The sequence below is a fragment of the Antennarius striatus genome, chromosome 12, assembly GCF_040054535.1.
Source record: "Antennarius striatus isolate MH-2024 chromosome 12, ASM4005453v1, whole genome shotgun sequence".
Taxonomy (NCBI): domain Eukaryota; kingdom Metazoa; phylum Chordata; class Actinopteri; order Lophiiformes; family Antennariidae; genus Antennarius; species Antennarius striatus.
In genome coordinates, this window is record NC_090787.1 from 2,394,677 (window position 1) to 2,422,307 (window position 27,631).

General features: G+C 46.6%; 1 protein-coding gene across 5 annotated transcripts in view; it reads right to left on the bottom strand.

The window, feature by feature from the left end:
• The window catches only part of sema5ba (sema domain, seven thrombospondin repeats (type 1 and type 1-like), transmembrane domain (TM) and short cytoplasmic domain, (semaphorin) 5Ba), a 110,571-nt gene that overhangs the window by 12,186 nt on the left and 70,754 nt on the right, over window positions 1-27,631 (bottom strand). For 4 of the 5 annotated variants that reach the window (XM_068329508.1, XM_068329506.1, XM_068329509.1 and 1 more), the window contains exons 5-17: window positions 25,150-25,212; window positions 24,247-24,345; window positions 23,928-24,141; window positions 18,780-19,065; window positions 12,594-12,729; window positions 11,715-11,922; window positions 11,376-11,583; window positions 3,963-4,080; window positions 3,234-3,418; window positions 2,303-2,446; window positions 2,016-2,163; window positions 1,151-1,376; window positions 308-523 (exon numbers count right to left, since the gene is read on the bottom strand). In XM_068329508.1, the coding sequence (XP_068185609.1) occupies window positions 308-523; window positions 1,151-1,376; window positions 2,016-2,163; window positions 2,303-2,446; window positions 3,234-3,418; window positions 3,963-4,080; window positions 11,376-11,583; window positions 11,715-11,922; window positions 12,594-12,729; window positions 18,780-19,065; window positions 23,928-24,141; window positions 24,247-24,345; window positions 25,150-25,212 (2,251 nt within the window). The remainder of the gene's footprint in view (window positions 1-307; window positions 524-1,150; window positions 1,377-2,015; window positions 2,164-2,302; window positions 2,447-3,233; window positions 3,419-3,962; window positions 4,081-11,375; window positions 11,584-11,714; window positions 11,923-12,593; window positions 12,730-18,779; window positions 19,066-23,927; window positions 24,142-24,246; window positions 24,346-25,149; window positions 25,213-27,631) is intronic. The other variant, XM_068329507.1, reaches the window with a different exon arrangement.

Sequence of the window (27,631 nt, forward strand, 5' to 3'; positions counted from 1 at the left end):
AAAAAAAAGTGCAGCCAAGCAGATTAGGATTTGAAATAGATAACCCCCCCACCCACCCACCATTGCTGCTGCCGGTAACCATTAGCCAATGAAGCTAATGATCCGCTCAGCAGTATTTTACAACCAGTATTGACCTCCCCCGATCTCCACCACATCTTTTATCAGTATGCATATATCTTTCCTTTAAGAAAAAGTACTAAAAAGTCAATTACTGACTTAATCTGTTCTCTATCTCAGAGTTTCGGAGCTTCATGGAGAAACTCCTGGAACGTGTTCCAAGTTATCATGACCGTGTGTCCCCACTCACCAGGACACGCCTGGACGTTACAGTCCTGGTACTCCACCGGCGAGCCCCGGCACGCGACGGGGGCGCTCTTTCCTTCCGGCCCGGCGCAGGTTCGCCGTCGGGTGCGGTAGCCTTTGGCGCAGCTCTGCGAGCAACTCGACCAGGTCTCCCACGACGACCAGCCGGCGCCTCCTGCCAGTCTGACCACCGGGGTCTTGAGTAGCTCCTCCACCAGGGCTGCAAAGAAACCCCACGTCACATGAGTACGCACCGCTGAAAGAACTCCAAGAGACACATGAAGCGCCGAGACGCTTTGAGAGAAATTCCCACAGAATATGACTTTGCCAGCGGGAAGATCACCCCCCCCCCCACATCCTCTCCTGCAAACCCTCCTCCCTTTCATGCATGTAACAGTTTCCTGTTTGTCAGAGCCGATGTGGCCCCTCCAGGAGTCTGACAGCGGGAGACAGGTAATCGATTCAGGAGACGGGGGCCGTGAGAAAGCCACCAGTGGTGGGGGGTAGCGGAGTGTGACCCCGTGTAGCGGTCTCTGTATTAGTGTGTGTGTGTGTGTGTGGGAGCTGGAGCGTGACACCATCACTACAAGCGTGTAGAGAAGCTAACGGGTGTGAAAGGGGGGGCCTTTCAACACGTCAAAGAATAGTGAGCTCAGCGCTGCAGGAGGGTCGAATAAAACTCAGACCTGTAGAATAATAACGTGTAAGGATAAGAGGGTTTGGGTTTTGTTGTTATTTATTCTACATTTGGTGTAAATCTAGGGTGTCAAACTCATTTCCACTGAGGGCCACATCAGCATAATGGTTCGGTTGGGGCTCGGTGGGAGGGGTCAGCTGGGTAACTCACTATCTGTGGCGCAGGCCGCCGTGCCGTCGTTGGGGCAGAAGCGCGTCTCCACCTTCCTACGTCCGATCTGCAGCTCGTGGGGGTCGGACAGGTGGGCGCGGCACATGTAGCGCATCCTCTGCTCCTGGCGAGCGCCGCCTTGGGTCACGTTGACGGGCATCCAGGGGGTCCACGGCGTGTTCCTCTTCACCTCCGGACACGCCTCCAGGTTACAGGCCTTGTACTCCTGGAAGAATTGACGTAACGTTTTATCATCGCTCTGCTAGCTTGATCAAATGTTGGTTCGGGTGTGAACTAACAGGAAAGGTCAAAGCCCCGTTAGAATCAAAAGTCCTTCAATCTATCCGTCACATTTGGATTTTTCTTGTGCACAAATGTCACTACGGCGTAACGCTCGCATCCGATGGACGACCCGGAGGTCACCGGCATCGCTTCATTTTCGAGAACTTTGTCCGAGTTTGGATTGCGTGAAAATTTTTGAATCCATCTTGAAAGAGTCACATGTCTAGTTGACCTCATGTCCGGCTCTCGGTGAGACACCAGACACACACACCTCTTACCTTTCGTCACACTGACACCAAACAGGTATTTTTTAAAAAAACCCCCAAAAAACCCTGCTGTCACTCCAGCTGGAAGTCGGAGTGTGTTTCTGCTGACATCGTCACCGGCTCACCTTCGTAATGACTTCGTCCTCCTTTCATTAAAGCGTGGCTGTTCGGCAGCTCACACACACTCCAATATGAATAGTTTATCATTTCCTGACAGCGGTGGCTCTGTTCGACATTTCTATATATAATAAATGTCTGCCTACGATCCTTCAAGCCCTGTCAGAGTGTGTGTGTGTGTGTGTGTGTGTGTGTCCTACCAGTGCACATCCCGGGCAGCTGTTGCCGTTCTCACAAGTGCGGACCCTGGAGTGGACCCCTCCCCCACACTCGGTGCTGCACTTGGTCCAGGAGGCCCATGGGGACCAGAAGATGGGCTGCGGACAGGAAGCGCCTTCATTGCAGAACCTACAGGGAAAAAAAAGCGAGAGCGAAGAGTTACCGACAGGAAACGATAACTTTTCAACTCCTAGATGTCGGTGATGATGATGATGATGATGATGATGAAGTTTCCCGAGTTGGGGTGAGAGCACCCGCTTCCGATCACCTCTCGTCTCTGCTGGGGCCCACGCACACGCGCCCCCCGTGTCGGGGCGAGGGGTTGTTGCAGGAACGCTGGCGCAGCTCGAATCCCGTACCGCAGGTCGTGCTGCACAGTCCCCATGACGACCAGGGCGTCCAGCCTCCATTTCTATGGCAACAGAGACACAGAAACTATATTAGCAACCTATTTAAAGATGCTTCCAACTCTTGCATAATTATTCATCAGGGCTTTTAGTGTTATTGTTTCACGCGGTGTTCCCCTAATGCTAGAGGGGGGAAAAAAAGAAACTTTGGGTAATCATGACTCCGATTCCAACCGCCTGAAAAGAGAAATACAAACAGTATAAAACACGGGGAGCTCATTTTGACATTCATTCAATTTGCTTAAGTGCTTCGTTCCTGGGTAGCACTTCTCATGATTTAATTGCCACTTTCTGCAAAAGCGCAATTCAGTTTCGACACCAAAGATTGAAACTGGCGGAGCTATCCGGTGGGATGAAGGTGTGCCGAGCTCTTCGTCTCTACCGGGTTTGCAGCGAGGCCCGTTGGCCGGCTCGTCTGTCGGTAGAGGGAGGGGGATAGGTCGCTGGAGGTCAGCTGCATTTTCTAATAATGTTCGTCACGGCTGTGATCTTTCTCACGTTCTGTCAGCGTGTAAATTTGTGCCCCGTGGTGAACGCTTCAATCACCACGGAGCTGCTGTAATGGCAGAGTTTAAGAAAAGATGTTCGGGTCCTCCTGATCCTGGACCAGACTCATTTGGAAAATGACACCTTCAATGAGCCCAATTGTAGAATTCAAATCAGTCCAGTCTGGTGATGTCTGGCCAATGGGCTGGAATACATGATGAGCTCACCAAACCCCAGCGGCTAGAAACCCAACTTATTAGTATTTTTCCATTCTCCTAACCCGTCAAAAATGATTTCGTTCCCCACCTGGAGCAGTTGGAGACTTCGATGGTTGGGCCTTCGCAGGTCTTCCCTCCGCATCGGGGGGCGGGGCTGTCGCAAGACCTGGAGCGACACAAACACGAGCTCACGCCGTCAGCGCCGTCGTCGTTGTTGCAGGGTTGCCACGGCGTCCACGGTCCGAAACCTCCGTTGGTGGTCTGGTTGCGTAACTGGAGAGATCGATGTAACGAAAACACCAGTTGGGGTTAATCAAATGTTGGTCATGTGTGTTGGTAACAGCTGAGGGAACAGAGGAGGAAGGTTTACAGAGCAACTTTATTCCCAATCCCATTGGGAATTCCCAATCCCATTCCCAATACACCCATTGACCCTGGTGTTCACTTTTGTGTGTTTGGGGGATTGAGGGGTCGTGGTCAGGTAGCCCTCCAGAAAGCCCTCCAAAAGAAGTGTTTTCAGATGCAGACTCAAAATGAAGGGGTTGGAGAAAAATCCCAGAAGGCTTTGCAAACTGAGACAGCATAAATGATTGATGGCTACCGGTTTGGTCATAGAAGTGCATAAATTTTATATATCTATCTTCTCATATAACCACAAATCTTCATGTTTTTACTTAATATCTGGACACTAAATGTATTTAACACTTTTTTGTAGAACTAGAAGACTTTCTTGTTTTCTCAAAGGACGCCTGAGCAAACCGGGAATCTGATCCGATTCCCTGCTGACTGTTGGATTACTTTTGTATAAACGTCTTACCGGACAGGCGGTGATGTTCTGCTTCCACTGGCTCATGTTGGAGCTGTCCTCCAGGGTGGTGCATCTGCGCTGCCTGAAGTCCCACCCGCAGTAGGGGTCCCTTGCCTCCAAGCAAAGCCTGCAAGAGCAGGAGAGAAAAGGGAGTCGTCAGAGCAAAGAGAGGTGTAGAGTCGGTCCGCGGAGACCGAATACGTTAAAAAGTGTTGGAAAGTCTGCTCGATCTGCATTCTCTGGGGAGACAACCACGGCTGCAGAAAGTTTCAGGCTCACCGACGCCCAGCATCCCCCTCCAATAAAAGGGTTCAAGGGTTTAAAAATCCCTTTAAGCCTAAGGAAACAGTGACATGGAAGAGAATAATCCATAGGAGCCACAGATTATAAGATAATAAGTATGCCGCCGCTGTGTCTGATTCACATCTGAATACACCAGCCTGCTTTGTGTTCATTATAAATAAGAGTAAAGGGACAAAATAAGACTTTCAGGACATTGTTCATCCCTCAGCTTGGAAAAAAACGAAAAAACCTTTACACGGTACATCGACCAAACAGTGAATAAATATTTGTAAGCTCCTCCAATAAAATGGAGGCTTAATGATGTCTAATTAAATCTAAAGCTGTTAATAACAAGGCTAAGCCACCAGAGCTGATCTGGACGCCTCAGGAAGACGGGATAAAGGCATCCACTGAATAGACTTTACTTCTGCCTGCCTTCCTCTCTCGCTTCATCCATCCTCCTCCACTCCTTCATCGCAGAGTTGTAGTTCTCTTCCTCCCATTCAGCTGAAAAGAGAAATCCTTGTTGTCTTGTTTTTGTTTGCTTTGTTTTGGGTTTTTTTCTTCCTTCTTGGCTCAAACCTTCATGGTTTATTTGCAGAGCCCCGTGTTTCAGCCTGGAGGAATCTCCCGGTGTTGATCCGGCTCTCTGTGCCAGGTCTGGGGCTCTGTGGCCAACCCCGCCTCGGCTCCCATCCAATAAAGTCATTACTGCATAGCCAGCACATCAAGAGTGACCCCCCTACCACCACCACCACCACAACCACCCCCTTCAGATAAAGACTGACCAATCAGAGGAGGGGTGAGAGAGAGGAAGAGAACATTCTCTGAAGACTTCCTTCATTCACTGCTAATTAAGAAGCCCTATTTCTAAAGACGATGGATCTACCCCCCCATCCCAACTCCACTCCCCCCACACACACACACAATATGAAGACCAAACAATAATAATAATGAGCTCAAATTCAAATTCACAGTTCAGTGAACCCAACAGTCCATTAAAGAGCAGGAGGGAGGAGCGCGGCGATGAAGGTCGACAATATCGAGCGTTTGATTGTTGGATGTGTTTGGCTTTCCGACACACTCACCTTCATCACACACACACACACACACAAACACACACAGACACACACACGCGCACGCAGCTGAGCAGAACGGTTAATAATTGCTTGTTTCAAAAGATAAATAATGCTCTCCTGCAGACGAAGGTGAGAGACGTTTCAGGACTAATTAGCGCTGATCTCGCCAGCCTGGGGCGCCGGCCCGCGTATGGAAAAGAAACCAATAAGTAATCATCAGCCTGATTGAGCAGCTCAGAAGTGTCAACTGGGAAGAGACGGCTGATTGGTCGGATGGAGGTGAGGATGAGGTTGAAACTTCCACATGGACCCAAAAACAGGTTAATAAAGCAGCAGCTACCCCAGGTGGGTGCGGGAAAGCAGCCACGTTCACACATCGTTGGGTTGAAACTGAACCCGTCGTCGCCGGTCGACAAGCTAAAGCTCCTGAGACTAAATCCCTGCTTTTAAAAGTTTCAAAACTGGTTTAGAGCACACATCCAGAAGAGTGGAGGCTGTGACGGCGGCAGATCGGCACCCATTAGAGCGTAATGACCAGGTGCCCACTCGCTTTCCAACCACCATGCACAGCGGAGCGTCTCGCAGGTGCAAGGGAATAAAGACGAGGACGAACACCTGAGGAAGACGAGACGTTCCGCTGAAAGTGGCGTTTAACGTCTCAAAACGATGGCGTAATTTCACGTTGGTGCCATCGATGCTTTTTTGTAAAGACACACATTTTATGGCGCCTTTAATGCTTCGTGTAAGTTTTCTTTCATCGGGATTTTAAGAAAAAGAGGATTTACTGTAGGGGAGAGAGAAAAAAAAACTATATCAAAAACCGAGAAGAAGAAGAAGAAGAAGAAGAAGAAGAAGAAGAACGCGGCGTGTTTTTAAACAACCGCAAAACCCGACGGCCGATGTAACAATGCGACTGGAGATACAACCCGCCGCGTTCCCTCTGTGGGCGTGTTACTGGCGTCCTAAATCGTTTGTGAAAGCTGTAAAAAGCAGCGTCTTCTTTTATTACAGGCCCTATAAAAACAATAGTTCACCTCGTCTTAAATGGGGGGGGGGGGCATCAGGGTTTAATTGCAAATATGATGATCAGAGCTGATGAATTATGATGCTGGAAGCGGCTATTATTAGCCGTAGCGCTGATGCGTTATCTCCTCGCCGCAGACGGTTTCAGGAGGCCGTCGCCGCCGACAGGTGTCTGCACCTCCTCCTCCTCTCCATCCCCCGGGGGGGGGTTTCTCTCTCTCCGGATTGAGCCGAGCATTCTGGGAGTCCGACAGTGACAACTCCAGCGACGGTACCAGTCGGGCGCTAATACATCTAATTAGGGCCCGGTTGGAGAAAAATAAAAGAAACTCACATTAAAAAAAAAAAAAGAAAACAAAAAAGTGAGATGGCCGCTGGCCAGCGAGCGCCTGCTGTCCTCCTGGCACCCGGTGAATAAAACGGAGATGCAAAAAAATAAAAAATAAAAAATCACAGGGAAATTACAGGGTGGTGGAGACGAGAAAGGCGGGGCATGAAACTATGACTTTATTCTTGGGGAATGGAAGTGATGTCGCGTCCCTTTTTGAATTTATATTCACAGGTGAACCTGCACGACCTTGGATGGTGGAAGGAAACCGAATGTTTGGCGCCGGCGCCGGTGGGAACACGCCACCTTTTCTTTCTGTCTCCCTTATCGACTTTCCTCCAAGATCCACAACCTGTTAAAAGTGTTGGACTCGGTTGAGACGTGTCATCGTCTTCAGTTATCAGGAGGAGAAAGAAAAGTCCCAATAAACCCAAAACGAATCGATCAATCGCATGGATAAGAAGGTTGACGGCGAAAGAAGGTTGAGAAAAATCTGCTGGGAGTTCTGTAGAGTAGAATTTTCTTTCCCCTCACATGTAGATGATGTGGGAATGGAGAGAGACCAGGACAGAAGACGGACTGACGACACAACAAAAGCCGACCACGGAAGCGAACGCATCTCGGGGTAATAAATGCATCCGGCGTGCGTCACCGTCTCTCGTCCCTCTGCAGTTGTTGGCTGGTGAAGTGTTCCTTTGATTGGTCACACTAGCTTGGCAGCCGTGGACTCCCGGGGGCTCCGCTGACAGGATGGCAGCGTCGGACGATGGGCAAATTGGGTTCGCCGGGGACAGGCCTTTAAGCCCCGCTCACAGGGGGGCAGGCCGGGGAGTCCACGTCCCAACGGGGACGGATTCTAAAGCAACTAGAGCTGCAGCATGTCATGAGCATTGGTTTTAACAGGCAGCCACACACACACACACACACACACACACACACACACACACACACACACACACACACACACTGACTGCAGCAGAGATTTAATAGTCAGTGGTATTTCCTTGACGGCCACTTAGTTGTTTCCTGATGCCGTTTTAAACTCCTGCTGCAGGCGGAGCGAGACACCTGGGCCTCATCACTGCTGCCAGGTCACTGTTAATCACACACACACACACACACACACACACACACACACACACACACACACACACACACACACACACACTACAAATTGAGCCTAACTCCCTCAGGCGGAGATGCAACCATCACCACCAGGACAATTCTACCTCCTGCAATCAAACCGTCTTATATAAGCCGATGTGTGAGCGCCGCAGAAAACCCGATTTGTTCCGTTTCCTCCGCCTCACCGTTACCCTCATCACTTATTCAGCATCGCTCCTTTGCCTCGCTCTTGTAGTCGTTTCTCGTGGGTTTTGTTTTTGGTTTTTTTCTTCTTCTTCTTTGTGTTCCTTCCTCATCGCCAACTGAAGAAACGTCTCGAAACAGCTTCCAACTCTGGTCGGCGTGAAACAATTCCCCATCTGAGGCCTTTCGGGTTTGACAAATGAGTCAAACCCAAAATCCAGAAAAAAAAAGGAAAAGCAGGCGCGCTTGTTTTCAAACGTGGCGCCTTTTGTAGGTGTTGTGTTGTGTGTCACCAACACCATTGTGTTGGACTACATTACAAACCTGCAACAAAGGAAACGAAGCGCTAACATACCAAAATAAATCCCTTCGCTGAGACAGCGAGATGGAGAGAGAGGTGTTAGGTGGAGGACAAAGTGGGACTGTTAGCCAGAAGTGGCAGGTCAGGTCAAATATAATTACCACGCAGGGAATGTGTGTGTTTGTGTGTACGCAAACACACAATAGCGCACAACAAAAAAGCCACAAATCACCAGCTGCTGAAAAGCTTTAGCGACGTAACAAGAAAAGCACTTTGGTTAAAGACGACGGCGTAAATATCATTCCCCCCTCAGGCCTGCCAGGGTTACACATACAGATCGATAACAAAGGAAAGCTTAACATTAAAAGCACTTAAAGGCGATTGAGTTTTTTTTTTTTGCGTTCCTTCCAAACGTGCTGCCGTAAGCAGAACCGCCAGGGTTTGAACTCTTGAAAACACACACGTTTACAGGCAGGAAGACTGTACAACAATGAATTAATCCGTTTCATAATTCATGAATGAGTTGTGACCGGTCCATGAATCACACATCCTCCTCTACGTGGGTAAATTCTCCTGTGATTACGTGTCTCTGAACGCTGCAGATGAGTCGCCAGCTGTAAAGCCGCCGGAGTGTATTCAGCTGTCATCAGTGTGTGAACGGATGTACGGACGCCTGTGAATGGAACGACCACACACACACACACACACACACACACACACACACACACACACACACACACACACACACACACACACACACACACACACACACAATGCAGGGGAGGTGTGACGAGAGGCTCATTCAGAGGCACAATGACAGTGAGTGTGTTCAGATAATGGTCGGCGTTTTGGGGTTTTGTTTTGTTCGGAGTGGTTCTCCTCCCAGACTGATGGGGGGAGAACCAGAGCAGAACGTCAACACCTCAAACTAGATTTCAGTTGGTCAATAATCCACATCCTTGGTGTGCTCCTGCAGATTAACACCTTCAGATTTCGTGTGTAGCTGCTGCAGGAAACAAAAGCTTCCAATGAAACACTTGATGGAAGGTGTAATGTCCAAGAACTGTCCAACCGTTGAAGGTCAATCCAAACATCAGAGGAGCCGCTTCCTGCTGCTCAATGGCCCAATCAGAAGAAAGACTACCCTGAATTGGGATTGGCTTCTCCCCTCTGGCTCAAGAGTGAACACATCTTCAGTGACGGATGTTGATTTACCCCCTGAACCCCTGGGCAGTGATTGTCCTGAACTTCCTGAGTTGGAGGAAAAGTCTCAACAGAACGCTAACACAAAGCATCTGTCACGGAGAACTTCTCAAAGGTGACGGTCTTCCGCTGGGTGCTGATCTAATCTTCCATCAACAGATTAAAAGTAAATCTAAATATTAGCTGAAGCGCCGCTCTGGCTCGTCTCTCATATCGGCCATCTGGCCTCTCCTACCTGCCGGAGTCCCTGCAGACCAGCACAGGTGTTACGTCCACACGCAGCGAGTGTTGCCTTTGTGTGCACTGCATTTACAGTAGATAGAGCACCACAGACCAGATTATAGACGGCCCGTCCTCCCCCTTCAACGCCCAACCCCTTCGCCCCCTCCCGGTGCCCTTGGAGCCGCCCTCGATTCGCCATTCCATCCTGGTGTGACTTAAATAGAACCGTGGTTCTGCTTCTCTCTCCATGTCTATTATCTCGCTCGCTTCTTATTAAAAGCAACGCTTCCTCCAACTGATGTATCTGTATGCGCGGTGTGTGTACATGTGTGTGTGTGTGTGTGTGTGTCTGCTCCCATGTGTCTAGGAATTGAGATTTACTCAAAATAGCGAGCTGACTCATCAGGCGGTGCGCATATGAGAGCTCGTCCAACCCACACACAAATCACACAAAGCAGACTGCCGTCCATATACAGCTACACACACACACACACACACACACACACACACACACACACACACAATGAAAAAATGGCATCAAGTAATATGTATGCTAAAATAAAGTTGACATTGAAGGACTGAGTGGCTTGCAGAGGGCCCTGATTGAGAGCAGCGATGAGATACAGAAGGTTGGACAAACAGCCGGTGAGCGTTTCGCCCCTCACTCATCCCGAGACGGTGATTTTCACACGAATAACACCGAGGCTGGTGATGGCAGAGAAAAAAGAAGAAGAAGAAGAAAAAAACCCGCCTCCCCCCTCTCCCTCCCCATCCTCCTTCCTCCTCTCTCACACAAAACCCAGCCTTCAGACAAACTTGACAGACACACCTCTTGTTTACCGTCTGATTCAGACAGGACAAAAAAAAATACCCGTATAATAAATTCATTTTCTCTCAAGAGCTGAGTCCGTCCCAGTCCTTTGTCCAGCTCCAGAAAGACTCCAACCATTATAATTGGGCCTTTTAGAAATTACAATGAATTTAAGACAATAAAACATCAACTGGGTTCAAATGAATCCACTGACAAAATGTGCAGAATGAAAAATTAAACATGCAAAATGCAATCCTTTGCACAAACGTCTGCACGGGCAGAGCGGAGGGACGTGCAAACCTTTCTGATTCATATTCCACATCCAGCACCATGAATCTACTTTTCACAGATGCAGCATTGTGCTCAGTAAGGACCAGACGCTATGCCGCACCGATCCAAACGGAGGCCATTAAGCTGCTGTAGTATCGTTTCGGGCCACAGGGGGCAACGCTGAGCGGTTCTCAGCAACACAAGAGGCCGAGTGAGGAAGAAACAAACAGACATCTTTGATTTCACATGAAATAAATCCAAATGCTAATCTTGTGGTCTTTAGTTGTTCAGTATGCTGGGCTGAGAGGGGATAAATGCACTTATAGGGGATAAAATGCACTTAGAGGGGACTTAAACAGACTTTAGTTGTTCCCATGGATGTAAGCAATAGTGACATTTTATTATAAGATTACAATAATCCTTATTTTGATGGGTTATCATAATCTTCTGCAGGAAAGAGAGAATTTGATGAATATTTGGACTTGTATGGATTAGTTTTCACACTGAGCGAATGTCTAAGTTAGGTTTCCGGGACGCAAATGAAGGTCCTGAATCAAACGTTGCTGAAGGTGTGGGTGTAGCGTCTCACACTCACGTCTCCGTTTTATAGCTGGAGCACCTCTCCAGCGGGATCTTCAGCACTCGGTTGTTGAGGCCGACGAAGAGCGACCTGTCGCTGTGCAGGATCTGCAAACTCAGGATTGGTTCTCGCACCCCCGGTGGGAGGAGCTCCATCTCCTCCAAGTAACAACCCTGCAGGTTCTTATTGGGCGTAGCCAGCGCCTTTAGGATGGTGCCATACTCTGGAGGGAACAAGGAGAAATACGACATAGATCTTTTGTTTAGTAGTTAAAGCGAGTGTATTTATTTCTAACTAACTAGGTTTTTAAACTATCACTAGGTTTTGAACTAACTATTTAACTAACTAACCAACCTGTGCTGATGTACATGACGTGATAGAGGGTGTCCATGCCCTGAACGATGTCCACCACCAGGTTGGAGAAGCGAACGTCGTCCTGCATGACCAGCGGGTCGACGGACTCGGGTTGGACTACGTCGTTCATCAGGTAGAGCCTCTGGGCGTCCTGCAGGCTGCGCTCCGTCAAACCCTCGTTCGGACCCTCGTCGTCGATGGTCCCGCACTGGCGAGGAAGCGAGAGGAGAGGCGTTGGGACGAGGGGCAAATTAAACAGGAAGGCAGAGAAATAACAAACTCCACACAGACATTTATTCTACTTAGCAAATCAATAATCCAAGTCTGGCTCCATGGTTTAAAGGCTTAATTTTATTTGCAATAACGGCAACTTTTTCTGGGCACCGCGGCGCAATCGTGACGCAACCACCTCAAGAACAATATAATGAGACGCTGCAGAAGAATAAATATGAAATGACAAGCCTTCTGAAAGCTTCGTGTGGGCCGCAGAGCTTAGCCGTGATCGCAGCTGCTGTTCTTTCTTTGTGACTTGAAATGAAATATCGATTTGTTTGCAGAGTCCAGTTACGGTCCAAATTCCCCACGTTTAGAACGAATCTGATATGTTTTGATTGCTGGATGTCTGGTAGAAAACATTTTCAGGACATTTTATGTCTAAAGTCAAATTTTCCTAGAACTGATGCGGCCGGGAAACAAAACCGCATTCCATTGTCGAAGGTTTTTGTCGGGATGGAGGCTTGATTTGACTTGATTGATCTTGAATTCAATTACATGATTGTTTGTGTTAAAGCCTTGTTTGAAGCTGTTTTAAAGAAAACTTCAGGATTTTTGATCACATGATCACCAGCTTTTGTTTCTGATTGATCCGGATGAACTGACCTGGAAGTTGTGGATGGGATTGGGCGTTGGGAGCCAGGTGGAGCGGGGGTTTTCCTGGGAACGGAAGGGCCCGTTGAAGGCCTGGGTGATGGCGCTCAGGTTGAAGGCGCACACGGCGGACGCCGCGATACTGTTGCTTTATAGAGATGAGGAGGAGGCGGCAGGATGCAGCAGAAAGAGGGAGAGGAAAAAACAGAAAAAAATATTTTATTTCAACAATACCATTCCAAACTGTTTGCTTGCTGGCAGTGAACGCGGAACCGTATCGGGAATAAGCAGCAGTCGGGCTTTGGAGCAAAGCCATTCTGCGACGTGTTCCATCCTCTAAATGGAAGTCCTGTCATCCACACCTGCGCTAAACAGGAGCTACGTAGCAGCCTGGCTTTAGCTGGGGGCTAAGCTATGCTATCAGAGCGGCACAGTGAATGGGGATGGAATTAAATTGAGGATATGAAAGTCAGTGGTACAGATTATGTTCAAACACACACACATAGCTGCCTCCCACGTACAAAAGCAACCCCAGATAAACTGAAGTTATTATCACGACGCTCTGTGGCCTTAATGTGCAGCAAAGTAATGACTTTCTTAACTGCTGCTGCCGCTGACTCTCTCTTTTCCCTGCTTCTCATCCGCCCAGCATCACATTTACACTTTTTAACTACACGGTAAACAGCCGCGGCTTGTGGGATGCTGATAAGACATCAGTCAGGAGATAGTGAGTGATAACATTGTAGGGAGACAGCCGGAGTGAGACGAGTCACAGAGAGAGGTTCAGACGGCGAGGCGGGAGAAAGAAAGATTATTTTCGGGACCGGTGTGTGGTGAGCCGTTTCGGTACCTAAGGTGGGGAATAAATCAGTGGAGGCTGCGGTTCACAGAAAACGCCGCGTCTCAGGGTTTGGTAAATGGTTCTGTTGAATCTGTGGGCTTCAACCCTCGGAATGCTTTGTTTAAATTCTCTTTGTTTAAACTTTTTTAACAGCATAGTCACGTATTTAGAAATGTATCTGTGAATTCATTCACAGGCTTAAACAAAAACATCAATTTAAAGTCACGGATTTTGTTATTTTGTTCTGGTGTTTTTTTTGTGGGTCGATTTTGCTTCAGATGCAAAGAGGAATTGAAAAAACTCTATTCTACTCTTTTTTTCTTTTGACTACTTTACCAGAGATCCGCTTCAGTTCCGGCGAAAGACACAGGTATATAAAGCCTAGCAAGGAAAAACTACTTTGTCAGCAAAAGAATTGAGTGTTTGATGGTTTTGGTGGAGACAGGAGTGACAGGTCAGCAGAGGACGAGTGTGACCCCGCGGGAACGCTGTGGTGAACCTACGGAAACCAAACCGCCACTGGAGGAAACCACAGGAAGATGAAGTGTTTTAGTTGAGTGGAAACCAAAAATACACGTTTTGACCCCAGTTGCGGTTTATCGTAGCTAAAGCTTCGTCCAGATTATTTGAGATCTCCCACTCTGGCGGTGGGATCGCTGCACATGACGCCAAAATAACAGAAAGGCGGCGCTGATAAGTCACCTTAATGAATGCAACACGTATGTTTTGAGTCTGCCTAAAAGCCCAAACAGTGATTCATCGCGTCCCAAAAGCCGGATCCTGTCACCGATGGAATACCCTTCATTTGATTGTCTTGTTGGGGGAACTCATCCACATTCACCCCCTGATGCTGCTCACCGGTGGAAGATTATCAGTTCCATTAAACTCCAGGTACATTATTCAGATGCAACTCGATCATGAATGCATCAGTACCTGAAAGGACACCCAGATGAGCCTCGGTCAGGGTTCAGCATCCCTTCAATGAAATTAAACTCTCATCTAAATCGCGATGAGATGAGTTTAAATAACAAGGCAGCGCCCAGGGTTCTGTGGAAAAAAACTCATGTGACTATATGACGCCTAATCATAAAAGGACCGGCTTTTATCAGGCAGAAACCTGGAGCGGATCCAGGTCTGGAGGTGGGCGGAGCCTCAGTTTGACCAGTTTGGGTAAAAGAAAGAGAAAAAGATGGACGGGTGGAGAGAAGGAAGACAGGACCAGACCTGCATCCACAATCAGGGTAACAGCTGGTGATGGATGATGAGAGACGATGGATCCACGCCAAAATTCCAAAGGTTGCATTGTTGACAGACGTCCCACTCTTTCACCAAATGTCACCAACATCCATCAAGTTATCACAAACTGATGAAAATGTTAGAAAAAGAGTGATGGAAAAATCCGTCATCCTCGCACCCGGTTTCGTGGCGAACCCATCGAATCCTGACTCCGCCCCTTTTGGGCTTGAAAATGTATTTATTATTTGAAAATTTAAGTTTCTTGAAGTGTTTTTTTTTCCATTTCCTCCACAAGTCACAGGAGGCGTAACTCAGTTCAGGCCCCAAAAAGAAGACGTCTTCCTCCCTTCCTTCCTTCCTTCTGGTTCACATTTTTTCTAATGTTCCTTTACAAATAAACTGATTTTGACACATCAGCGCAGTGACTGGAATCCATATGAAGCCTGGGGTTTTTAGCTAATGCATCTAACCTCATTCTGAGCGGAGGTAAAAAAAAAAAAAAAAAAAAAAAAGAACAGACAAAACTAGATTAAGGCCGATGTTTCACCCTCAGTGAATACCTGCACCGCAGCAGAAAGGGGAAAAGCGCCCACTCAGCAGAACCACGTGGCTGCAGGGACCAGAAATTGAAACGACGCTGCCAGAATTATCCATATTTTTAAACTGCACAACAATATGCCAGCTAAGGCGACGGTTCTGGCCTGAAACGGTCAAACTCGGAGGTGATCGATCGGTCGGTCGATCGACGGCAACAGCACGAAACGCCAAAGTGCTCCACCGCCTCGAGAGGTGTCGTGTAAAATATTAATTTAAGTGATAAAAAAATAAATAAAAAGCTGATAAAAGGAGATATTTTGTGAGTCTGAGCTTGACCCCGGCCGATTTAATCAAATGCAAATTGGGTCGAGCAATGGATTCAGATCAGGGCCCGGGGGTCTCCGCTTGGGGGGGCGCAGTTCATTTCAAGGTAGATTTGATGTCAGCAACTTGATATGATTGGAGGAGAATATTGTACTGGAAATATTGTGCAGTTGTGCGGATTGTTTCGCTCGGCTGCTCGGCGTATCGTCCCTCTAGGAGTCAGTCGCACATTTTCAGTGGATAGGAGGAATATTAGGATCCTTATAAAGTGTGTGTGTGTGTGTGTGTGTGTGTGTGTGTCCCAGACTATATTACACAGCACAATTCCCATTTCCTATAACACCGTCATTCCGTCTGGCATCAAGTTAAAAAGGGAGCTTTTTTGTTTTAACTTAACCTCGACTGAGAGACGACATGAACCTCATTTTCATCCGACAGGAAACCTGACATTTGTGACGAAGCACAAACGACTTTCACAATAATCAAAGAAATAAGTAACGGCCCACGAAGCACCCCACACTCCATTCTGATGTCTAAAATCCTTTCAGCTTTCTTAGTATCCCTTTTTTGGTGGTTGTTTTTCATGTGAAAAGCTTCTAAAAGTGTGGCACAAAGCAGGGAAGACTTTTACAAAAATTGCCATCTAAAAACGTCCTTCCGGATCACACGCTGACATCTTCAAACAGCCTCAGAAAAAAAAAAAAAAAAAAAAGACGGATGGATGATATCATGAAGGTGGAAAAGCAGCAGATTTGAAGGGGATGGAATCGCAAACGCCGGCAGTTTTAAAAAAGATGAATCACCTCTAATTGTTTCAGTCAATTTACTCATCAGTTTAATGGAGTCGTTTCAGCTGATCCTACGTATCCAGCTTCAAACCTCTCAGATATGAGAAGATCTGGTGAAGTGGAAGAGTCGGTGGAGTCACCCAGAAACAGATAAGGAGGCTCATAATTGGTGGGTAATGGCGAGTTAGACACTCCTGCAGGAGAGGCTCGCCGCCGCTCCGGGTCCACGATGGACGCTTCCTGCCAACAAAGGCCCAGAGTTAATTAAAAGACCCGGCCGTGCTCCGAGGTCTTTAGTGTCCTTATTCTGCCCGAATGCTAAAAACCGTCGATAAGAAAACCGCCGTAAAGGCCCTAAAGCTCAATAAAATTACAGTAGAGCCTCTCTCTCTGCAACCTTCTCATCTGAAGCAGGACAGGAACGATCCCTTCTATTATCGATCGATCTCAGCCACGTTATTTTTGCAGCAGGTTTTATTGCAGGAACAACCAGCCTTATAATATCCTCCCCGGAACTCATCTGGGGGATGCTTTTTGTAAAAAAGCGAGAAAGCGAGGTTGTTTTCCATCTGGACACGACTTCCGCTGGACGAAAACTGAAGAGGAAGAGCGAGGTCGGCCTTGAGACCTGTCCCAGATAGGATGAGAGCTCCGTTCCCGGTGTTCCTGCCCCGGTTTGAAGCCCAGATCTCCTCCTGGGAGCAGATGTTAAAAATTGTGTTTCGAATTGTAAATAAGGACATTCCTTTAACCATTCAATCCTTTTACAAACTAAGAAAAAGCACATATAACCTCTGAGGTCTGGTAGAATTTGAGTTTGTTAGAGCAGGAACAAATGTCAGGCAAAGATGTGTGTCTGTACTAGGAGTGAAACTCTGGAATGATTTGGAAGAAAAAAATCAAATATGACTAAATCAATGGTTATAAATGTTTGTAGATTTGCTGAGGTGAAGTCAATGGATGATGGAGAATAATTTAATTTATGTGAATGTTGTTAAAAATCCAAAGATGTCGATGTTGTTGTTGTGATTAAGTTGTGTTAATCAGGATTGGGATTATATAAGCATCTGCTTCAGCCCAGTCCTTTTTTTTGGTTACTATTAATACAATTGAAATATGTTGGGTTTTTTTTAAATGTTAAATATGAATAACCAAAATAAATTTCATTCATTCATTCAACTACCGTCATACGTTATATATTTGGCCTTTGGTGACCGAAGCAGCTGAAAGCTGGACTAAAAACAAAGAGCGCCTGGCTGGAATTAGAAAGCAGGGCCTTCTGCGCTGCCGAGGGTTGGGCTTCTCATCAGTAAAACATCCCATAAAGAATATTTTCCAACTACTCTTTAAAGTCTTTTTTTCCGTGAAGACCTAAAATCTTTAAAACGTGGAGTCGTATTAATACAAATATCTTTCCCACTACCTCTCTTGGGACTACGACAGACGCCGTCGCCCTCCAATAAATACACTTCAACTCGTCATAAAAACGTAAAAGCGAGAGCTCTGCTTCACACCCTTTGGCTCTGAGTGTCTCCGCTGCGTCTTCAAGTGTCTGACATTCCCGCCTGGATCATCGAAACGCCGCGGGGAGCGTCAGACGGTCCGCATATCCAGAGCTACGTGCAGCAACGCCGGTGGAACCGAGAGGCTCCAAGCGCAGCAGAAACGCCTCTTTCATGGGGGGGGGGGGGTGTCAGAGTGCCAAATCGTAGGAAGCGATGATAAATGAGGAAAAGTTGGGTTTGAAGTGTTTTGGCGTGTCTGCCCATGCTCCTACGTTAACGTTCTTGTTGCTGCTTTGAGGGCTCTTCAGCACAGCTGCAGTTTGTTCAGCCTGGTTCATCTTTTCTGTCTGACACTGAGGCGATGCTCAGGGGTAATACATTATACTACTGTATTTATCCACACTTTCTATGCAGCACTTGGTTCCATTATTTTATTTTTATTCTTTTGCCCTGAGCGGTGATAAAAGGAAAGGTTGTCTTTATTCAGGTGTGTGCAGATTCTTTATCGATATAAATACCAACAGAGGCTACACCACGATCCAAAGTTCCCTCTGTTGTACTCCACAGACTTACTGCTGACATTTCTGCCCATTGAGATGAATTATTCCCCCAGAAGTACAGGGGGTGTAAAAAAACAACAACTGATAATTCAGAGTTGAAAGGTGAAGCCGATTCAGGCGATCTGAAAGGTGGGGAACAGGAAGTGTAGAGCAAAATACGATGATTTCTTTCAAAATAAAAGACTGAAACCCTAAAACATGACATGAAACCATTTGGACCAATGAAAGTGTTTTGAGTTACACAAGAACTTTCATTTATTTCCCTCCATCCGAGGGCGAAACTATAAATAGATCCACAAATGAAGAGGTCAATCGCAATTGATTGGTAATTTCTTGGGATTAATCCCAATTAAAGGCGAGTTAAACTCCTAAAACCTTTCCTTCCAGAGGTGCAGAGGTGAACTCACACATTGGTGGTGAAGATGCCGTAGATGAGGTCTTGCTCGGGGAGGTAGAAGGTGCTCTGCAGCTCGTTGTAGTAGAAGGGGATCTCCCCCGACCGGGAGCAGTTGAGCCGGGCCTTCATGAACGTGGTCCAGGTGTCCTCCAGGAGGAAGCGCCCGCCGATGTCGTTCTTGCAGACGCGCGCCACGCGGGAATACACCGTCTTTCCGCAGTCGTGTTCAATGGCGTTCTCCCGCAGGAAGAAGAAGGTGAAGAGGCCGATGTCGTAGGCCGAGATGAAATGAGGCTCTGGCAGGAGGAAGGGAGACGATCAGTACACAGCGACACCGGGGGAACAAAAGTAACTCAACATTTCTCTTCTAGATGGAGTCACGTTGACCCTGGACCCCTTATGGCTGATTGTAATACTAACGTCAGAGTTCTGTTTGAGAAGTCTTGGAAAAGAGCCGAAAAGTCAAACGAATGAACGAGAGGAGGGTGCAGAGGGAGGAAGAGGAGAAAATTAAAACCGGATGCTAATAAATCCATCTGATGTTTTGATGGTAAATCCACGGCGTTGTCTGTTCGACTGGATGCCCGCGCCGCTTTTATCGCCCTGGCAGACGCAACGGATGATGGACGGCCTCCCAGCTGGGCGGGCTATCACCGAAAGCAGACTGAATAACAGTTTGAGAGGGACATTACTGTCACCCATTGTAAACACATGACTCATCACGCAATGCTGATTCATGGCTGGGGGTGTGCATGTGGAGCATTACGCTGCTGAAAACCCTGCAGACAACGTCTGGCTCAGAGGACCGAGTCGCTCCAGTGACATCGCCCCCGGTGACCTTTTAGTCACACAGGTGGATTTGAGGGCTTATAATCATCTGACATTTGAGCGGACTCCTGTTTGCATTCTTTAAAACTATAATTAAAATTAAAAAAAGAGGCAAATCGTCCCAAATGATCCCAGATAATCCACAAATCTTTGCATGAACAGTTTTCCTGCCTACGATGTTGGATTTTAAGCCAGGATTCAGGTCATAAATCCATGACATGAGGACAATAATTGTCATAAAGCTCTAGCGATCAGCTGATCACCTGATCACATGACCCATTCTAAGACGCTGCATCTGTGAATTAACAAAAATGCATGGAGCCGGCCAAACAAGTCGTACAATAAATAAAGGAGAGATGTTGAAGTCAAACACACACACACACACACACACACACACACACACACACACACACACACAGCCAGCATGGTCTGTTAACATCCACCTCGCGGTTTGGCCCGACAGCAGGTGAAGACACTTGTGGTGCAAAAACACAATTATGAGATTATGGGGTGAAATCAGTTTAGGGAGCGTTCCAATTCTATTTTAAACCCAAACCAGTTTAAGAGGGCAGCTTTAAAGAGGCCCCGTCTTCCTGTGAAGTGCTTCGACATAACTTAAGTCGTGAATCGGAGCTGCATAAATAAATTGAATTGAATTTTATTCATCACGCTGCAGTAATGCTGGTCATAAGAGGGTTTGAATCCCGCCTGTTGGGCGCGACAGTCAATTATTGAGGCTGAAAACACAACAACCACAACGCACTCATGCTAATTCCCCTGCAGCCGGAGGAGGTAATTGTGTTTATGCATGTATTAGATATGTTGTGTCATGAATAATGCCTGCGTGCCTGAGCTTTTCCGTGTTTGCATACCTGTGTTTATGCATACTGTATGAGTGTCAAGCAAAGGCCAGGCGGAGCTGACAGATTCCGCGCCGAGCCGAAGCTGCGTGGGTGCAAAATGTGACGGACGGAGATTTTTTTCCAGCATGCTGAGCGGCGAACAGATTGAACAATCTGGCGGGCTGGTTGGGTGCTAAAGGAGCGGAGCTTCCATCTCTAACATCGCCTGGTGTTTTAGATCAAACACACTTAGGGGTATGAAAGAGAAAGGCTATTTAATATTCACACAAACACATGCTTGAGGGATGCAAAACATCTCCTTCAGTAATGGAGGTGAGATGAGACTTCCAGCTCGCTTGTGTCCACAAAGTAGATGTTTTTATTTAGCCTTCAGTAATAGTGTCGTTTCCTGTCATCGTTCTCATCGCCGCATTCCATTACTTGTGTATTTAGCGGAGGTAATTTCGTCTGGATGGAAAGCGTGGGAAGCTGGGAGGAAAAAACAAACCAACAGCAAAGTAAATGAAAATATTCAGCCGCGTCTGAGAAAACAATATTTGCTTGACAATTTTTTGCATTTATTCAGGTGTGAGAGGAAATTTATTGCAGAATTTGGTCCAATTTGGGGAAGTTATCCACCCTAATAATGATGCATGAACACAAAGCATGAACAGCGAGAACAAAATAAACGTGTTTTGCAAATGTCATCAGTTTTGAGCAGCAAACAGCTTCAAAAAAAAAAGAATAAAGGTGTTTTTTAAAAGTTTCAGACTTGCTGAAATGTCATATTTTGTCCGCGTTAGCAGCGACGGTGACATTTACCTCTTCAGTTTCATTTTGTTTGGTATTTATCAGAAAAGCTAAGGAGATGATTAAAACACACGTAAACCAACATGTTGGTCCGGGAAGTTATTTCACCTGCAACTCCGCACTTCCACTTGTCATTCAGATGCATGATGGGACACAGTTGGTCGGTGCCTGGCAGGTTACCAATCCAATAAGAGGACAGATTGATTAGATTCAGGACCCCCTCCCTGCCTTTGCTTCTCCAGAAGTGGAGCGGCTTAGAGCTGGAAATGAGATTTTCATTCACACTCCAAATCCACCGGGAACGCAACTCCATAACCCTCACCGGCGCCGCCGAGCAAAGCCTCCTTTGTCTGTGCTGGAATGGGAATGTGTGTGTGTGAGGGTGTGTGTGTGTGTGTGTGTGTGTGTGTGTGTGTGTGTGTGTGTCTGCTGCAACATGTGTGTTAGACCGTGTGTGCAGCCAGCTGTGATTATGCTGATAACGACACTATCTAGTTTACTGCTCTTCTTTTCCACTCCCACACACTCCTTTTTCCTATGTACATGTCAGACACACAGAAACAACCTGGACACACACACACACACACACACACAGTGTAAATACATGGATACACTTACACACACACACGAGCAGAGTGGCGTGTTGTAATTTCACCCTCTCCCTGCCATGAGGAATAATTACATCGCTGACTGACTCCTCAGTCTCTCTCCTCCTCGTCTTCCTCTTTGCACCGTAACACACACACACACACACACACACACACACACACACACACACACACACACACACACACACACACACACACACACACACACACTCTCTCTCTCTCTCTCTCTCCTTTATTCCATCAACTTTCCAAGAATCCAAATCTGCATGGACACAAGTGAATATTTGTTTATGACAGACGATGCAGACGATTAGTCGATCAACGGATTAGTCAGACTAATCCCCTCACGACGGATTAATCGGTGAAAGAAACATAATTTATAAATGGAATAAGTTTGATTTTTTTTCTCCCCACGGCTGGTTGGACAAAATAAATAAATATAAAACGTCACCTTGGGAATGTGTGAGACTAAATTGTGTAGAAAATAACAACTGATAGTGAAAATAATGACAAATTCTAGCCTTAGTTAATTTAAATGATTTTTAAAAATCCGCCTTGACTTCCTCCCACCTCCAAAAACACGTAATTTTAAGTGAGTTGGTCAATCTAAATTGACAGTAGGTGTGTGTATTTGTGGGTGGTTTGTTTGTCTTCTATGTGGCCATATGCTGGCGACGCGTCCAGGGTGTACCCTGCCTCCCACTCATAGCCAGCTGGGATAGGCTCCAGCAGACCCGTGACCTTGGATATTTATACATAAAAATTATAAATCAAAAATAATTTTTCAGTCGTCATTTTCTTTTTTTCTTTTTCTTTCTTTGAAATTTTTTACAGTGAATTAAAAAAAACCCCCAAAAACCCCAAAAAACTGTGGTAAAAATGTGTCTTCATCTGACCATCATGTACAGCCAATGGGATGTCCTGTAGCCCAACCAATCAAAGATTAGCAAATGAAAAAGTAAAATGTTTGTAATTTAAAAAAAATAAAAAATAAAATTGTGACGTCACTGAAAGTTGGCTCAGAATTGACCAAGAATCAAATTGTTTTATCAGTGTTCTACAATCACTTTTAGCCACATGTTAGCATTATATTATATTATATTATATTATATTATATTATATTATATTATATTATATTATATTATATTATATTATATTATATTATATTATATTATTAGCTTCTGTTTACTTGGATGCGAAAAACTAAAATATATTTAAGTTGGTTTTCATTTCCATCCAGGAGCTCCAACAATCTGCCTCCTTCCATATTCTATGAGGCTGAAAATGTTTTTGACCTTTACTTTGGAAACAATGGCTGCCTAAAGCACCCCCCCCCCCTGCTGCGCCTGTCTTTACACCTCCATGACTCCAGGTGCTGTTATCCGGATGTTTCTGCATATCAAAGGCGGTAAATGAAAGCCTCTTCCACTGGAAGGTCCATCTACATTTCTGCTGGAGTCAGGATGTGTGTGAATGGATTCCAACTGGGGGGTGGGGGGTGGGGTTGGGGGCTGGACGGCCTGCGTCAGCAGCAGGGAGATTATTGACACTGACACCAGCGGGATTGGCGGCATTTCATGTTCCCTGTCAGTTCAATAAACCGCAGCGACTCCTGCGGCTGACCCGCCCCGTACGCTCCACACACAACGTCAAACCCAAACGCTCTTTGTAATCCTTTCAAACAAACCCGCTGGATCCAACTGTCCCGGCCGTGACAGAAGAGCCCGTCGCGTTCGAGGAGAAAGTACGAAACTGAGTCGTCTGCAGCGCCGGAAAAATGTTTTCAGGAATTTTCAGATTGTTTTACACGAGTCTTGACCCTAGAATTTCACCTCCAGTAGATTATTTTCTAAATCCTGCCAGAGTTTATACTCAGATCAGATTACTGATCCCGTTCGATTAGATCCGTCGCGCCTCAGACAAAACAGGAAGCGGTATCTCTACCGGTGAAGCTCATCGCCGGAGACTGAATATCTCTCCAGTCTCAACAGTCGGTCAAACTGAACACGTTGTTTTTACATCAACATCAAACAGAACGGATCTAAACTGAGGCTAACTGTGTTAGCTCACCGTTTAGCCACTTGGAGTTGTACTGTGCGGTCCGTAGGGGCGGCATGCCCCCCAGGCTGCGGTAGATGACGGGGTCGCGGCCAGAGAAGTCGATGACGGTGGCGGCGTACAGCTCCCCGCTCTCCGTCACCACCGCCGTGGAGTTGTGGCGGGGGTCGTAGGGGCAACGGGCCACGCCGTTCACCCGCTCGAAGGCGCTGCTCAAGTTGCCCACCTGCGACGGATTAAAACGGGGGGGGGGGGGGGATTGGGGTGAGGTCGGGGGGGTTAAGTCGAGTGTTTTCGCTGAACGACACGTGAACAGGCGTGTGTTCGTTACCTCTCTGGTAATGCACAGCGGCTGGAAAGCGTTAGTTCCACAGGTCATGACCTCGGTCTTGTTCACCAACAGGACTCTGATGTAGTTCTGGCATTCAATCTGCAGGGAATCCCACCAAGAAGGAGAGAGCCTTTAAAGAGTTTTAGAAGAGCATCGTGCAGCACAGGTGGCAGGAAAAATATTCTTTGACGCGTCGCTGCGAATAACAATCGACCGAGTCCTCTGGCATCAGACTGGCACCGAACCAAAGGCAATTCAGGGACTGCATGCTTCCGTCTGTGCAAGTCTATTGTTCGAAAATAGCCGGAATGGAAGCCCATTTGCGACATTGACAATGCTCTGCAAAATGTCAAATACTGAGTTTCAGTTAAAAAAAAAGAAAAAAAAAAGAGTCAAATCTGTTTTAACAAAAGCACAAAATAGATTTATTGGTGGTAAAGCATTTTATATAAGCATCGTTTTTTGTAAATGGTGGTGCTTTGTGTCGTGACAAAGAAAAAGGGGTAATTGAAGTGATGCTGGCTTTGCAGAGAATTGATTGTCTGTTGTGCGCTTCGAGTCGAACCGGCTCGGCGGGCTTTTTGTGGGAGATAAAATGATCAGTTGTCAGGGAAAAAATAAAAAAATAAAAAAATCAGAGAACTGATTGCAGCATTGGTTATCAGACGTATTTGAAAGGGAAGTCCTTTTTGTGACTCGCTATCTTGCCCTAAAGCGGGGTCGTTCCCTCCCTTCCCTTCACCCTCTCACTTCCCTGCAAGAAAAACCTCCTCCTGAATGGAATCAGTGAATAGATTCTTCCCGCGGGGCCCATAAGATCCAGGAGATATCAAGATGGCCCCTCTGCGCGCCGCGGCGACACCGACGTGAAGCGCTGTAATTGGGGGCGGGGTTTGACTTTACCTCTGTTTTGCCTTTGCTTTGACAGGACCGCCTGGTTTCCTCATCCGGCGCCCATTCCGTCGCCTAGGAGGCAAAAGCAAGAAAGAAATGATGAAAACGACCTTTAGATATGACAAAAATGTTGTGTGACAGTGGACTGTCACTGATACGGTGAGGCCGAACAACAACAAGGGAATCTGGAAGGAATTTAACCTCATTGCTGTTTGTTTATTGTGTAAACATGGCGACCGGCTCGCCAGGAGCTTATTGGACGGCGACGGTCCAGCTACCAAACGACGGGCTGGAAGGACTGAGGACGGCATTAGCATGTAAATGGATTTTTCTCCACCCCCACCCCCCACCCCCCATCTCTCACTCAGAAAGTTTGCACCCCCTCCCCTCCCTCTACCAACTTCAACCAATTATAGTCCTGTTGATGGTTGTGCCTCGGATTTAATTATGGATGCAAGCAGCATTGCTGCATGACTGCACTGCAAACACACTAATGCATGTCACACACACACACACACACACACGTGCACACACACACACACACACACACACACACACATATGGCCACTGGAGCTGCACTGGCACTCCTTGAAAGGGATGAGAGACGTCGCTCTCTTGGCCGGAGCGATAACACCCAACGTGCCAGATGACCCCGTGTTGTGTGTCGCCGGCCTCGTTTCATTTGCCCCTCTTCATCTCCTCCTCATCTTCCTCTCCCTCCTCTATGAACTCATTGCCTGTTTGGGAAAGTTATCAAAAATGAATGAAAGTTAAAAATCAACTGATATGATTCCCCTCCGTCTGTTTTCCTTCCACTTCTCCCAAAAGGATTGGTGGGTTATAAAAGGCTCACAGCGGATGGAGTGTGTAGATCTTATGAATTGCCTCCGAGGGACATTTCTCCACTCGGTGGAGCTCGTAACCGAAGCCAAACGAGTCCTGATAGTGAAGAATTCCAGGGAAGAACTTGAACAAAAAGCTTTTTAAAAGGTGTGAATTTTTTTTTTTTCCCGTGCCTTCACTCCAGCTCTGGTGGAGTTCCATTTCGCTTTAATTGAACCTCAGCAGAAGGGACAAGACGTCATATAGTCTCACAGCTTCCGCTGGGAAAACATACCAGTGAGTTAATCACATTTTGCATCCCCTCAGCTCATAGAATACAGCTTTAAAGTAATTTGAATGGAGTGAAAACGGCAAAAGAACGCTTATTGAGAAATTCAGTTAAAAGTTTAAAATTTGCTGAGTGCTCCTTTCTGTCTAAACCGTACAAATGCATCGTTCATTCCTCAGCAGTGGAACTGCAGTGGAAGAAATGGAGGTTTGAGACTTTGGATGATTGGTCTCTGCATAAATTTTCACTAATGAGGAAACACCAGGCTGAACAAAAGCATCCCCATCCTAACAAGACAGTCAAACATCTGCACACTGTCCCTGGGAGTTATTTTATTGTCGGCTATGAATTTAAGTCCACAGAGATTCATCAGAATTCGACAACTTGTGTCAAAGGGCGACAACAAATTCGTCCCCCTAATATCATCTATCCAGCAAAAAATAACACCTAAGTCCCTAGATGTTCCTACTTGGGCGACTAAATGAGATTAAATGGACCTCTTAGCAGCCATATAATCATTTTAACTCATCTAAAGTAATAAAAAGTCACTGATAAAAACTAAAAACTGTGTGTTTTTTATACCTCCAGCCAGGAGCAACATTAGCCAACATCTTGAGGTAAACACCTGGTTCTACATCACCTTAAGCCTGCATGTGAATGTTGCTGCAGCAGGTGGAAATTACACGAATAAAAAGACACGGAATGAAGCTGTGATCCAAGGGAACAAAAGGATGCTCAAAAAAAACTCCTGACAGGTAGACATTTCATCACCTGCTGAAGTACAAATATCTATTACAGCTGCTTGAACCGGCCTAATAACCACACAAAACCTCTCTGCTCTGCAATTACGCACACATGGAGACAAATTCATTCTTGTTACGAAGCATCGGTAGCCAGTAGAGTGATGACAAATGGGGTCTAGCCTATATTTATACCTATAGGTAATCTCCCACTGCAGCTCCCTTCAATTAATCCAATGCAGACGGTACTGAGAGAGAGAGAGAGAGACGGCATCGAGGGAGGCTTACATTAAGTAAACTGTGATTAAAATGAAACTGGAGCTCCAGACAGTCAGTGTGGAAGAGATGGAGAAATAAAAATACCTGAAGTGGATAACGTGCGCTGCTGGAGCTCGACTGTCTCGTCAAACTGCTGTAGCTGCTGCCGAGCAGCATGCAAGGGAAAAGAAAAAAGAAACACAACAACAACCACCAAAAATGTCCTTCCCATGAATGAGTGTGGCACCTGCCACTCAAAAAAAAAAAAAAAAAAAAAGCAGCCGCACCCCCTCCGAGGCAATCCATCACCCCCCCGGCGGCCTGGATGCATGACGTCATTGTAAATGCAGCCGCGTGCGCACACACGGGGTGATGGATGCCT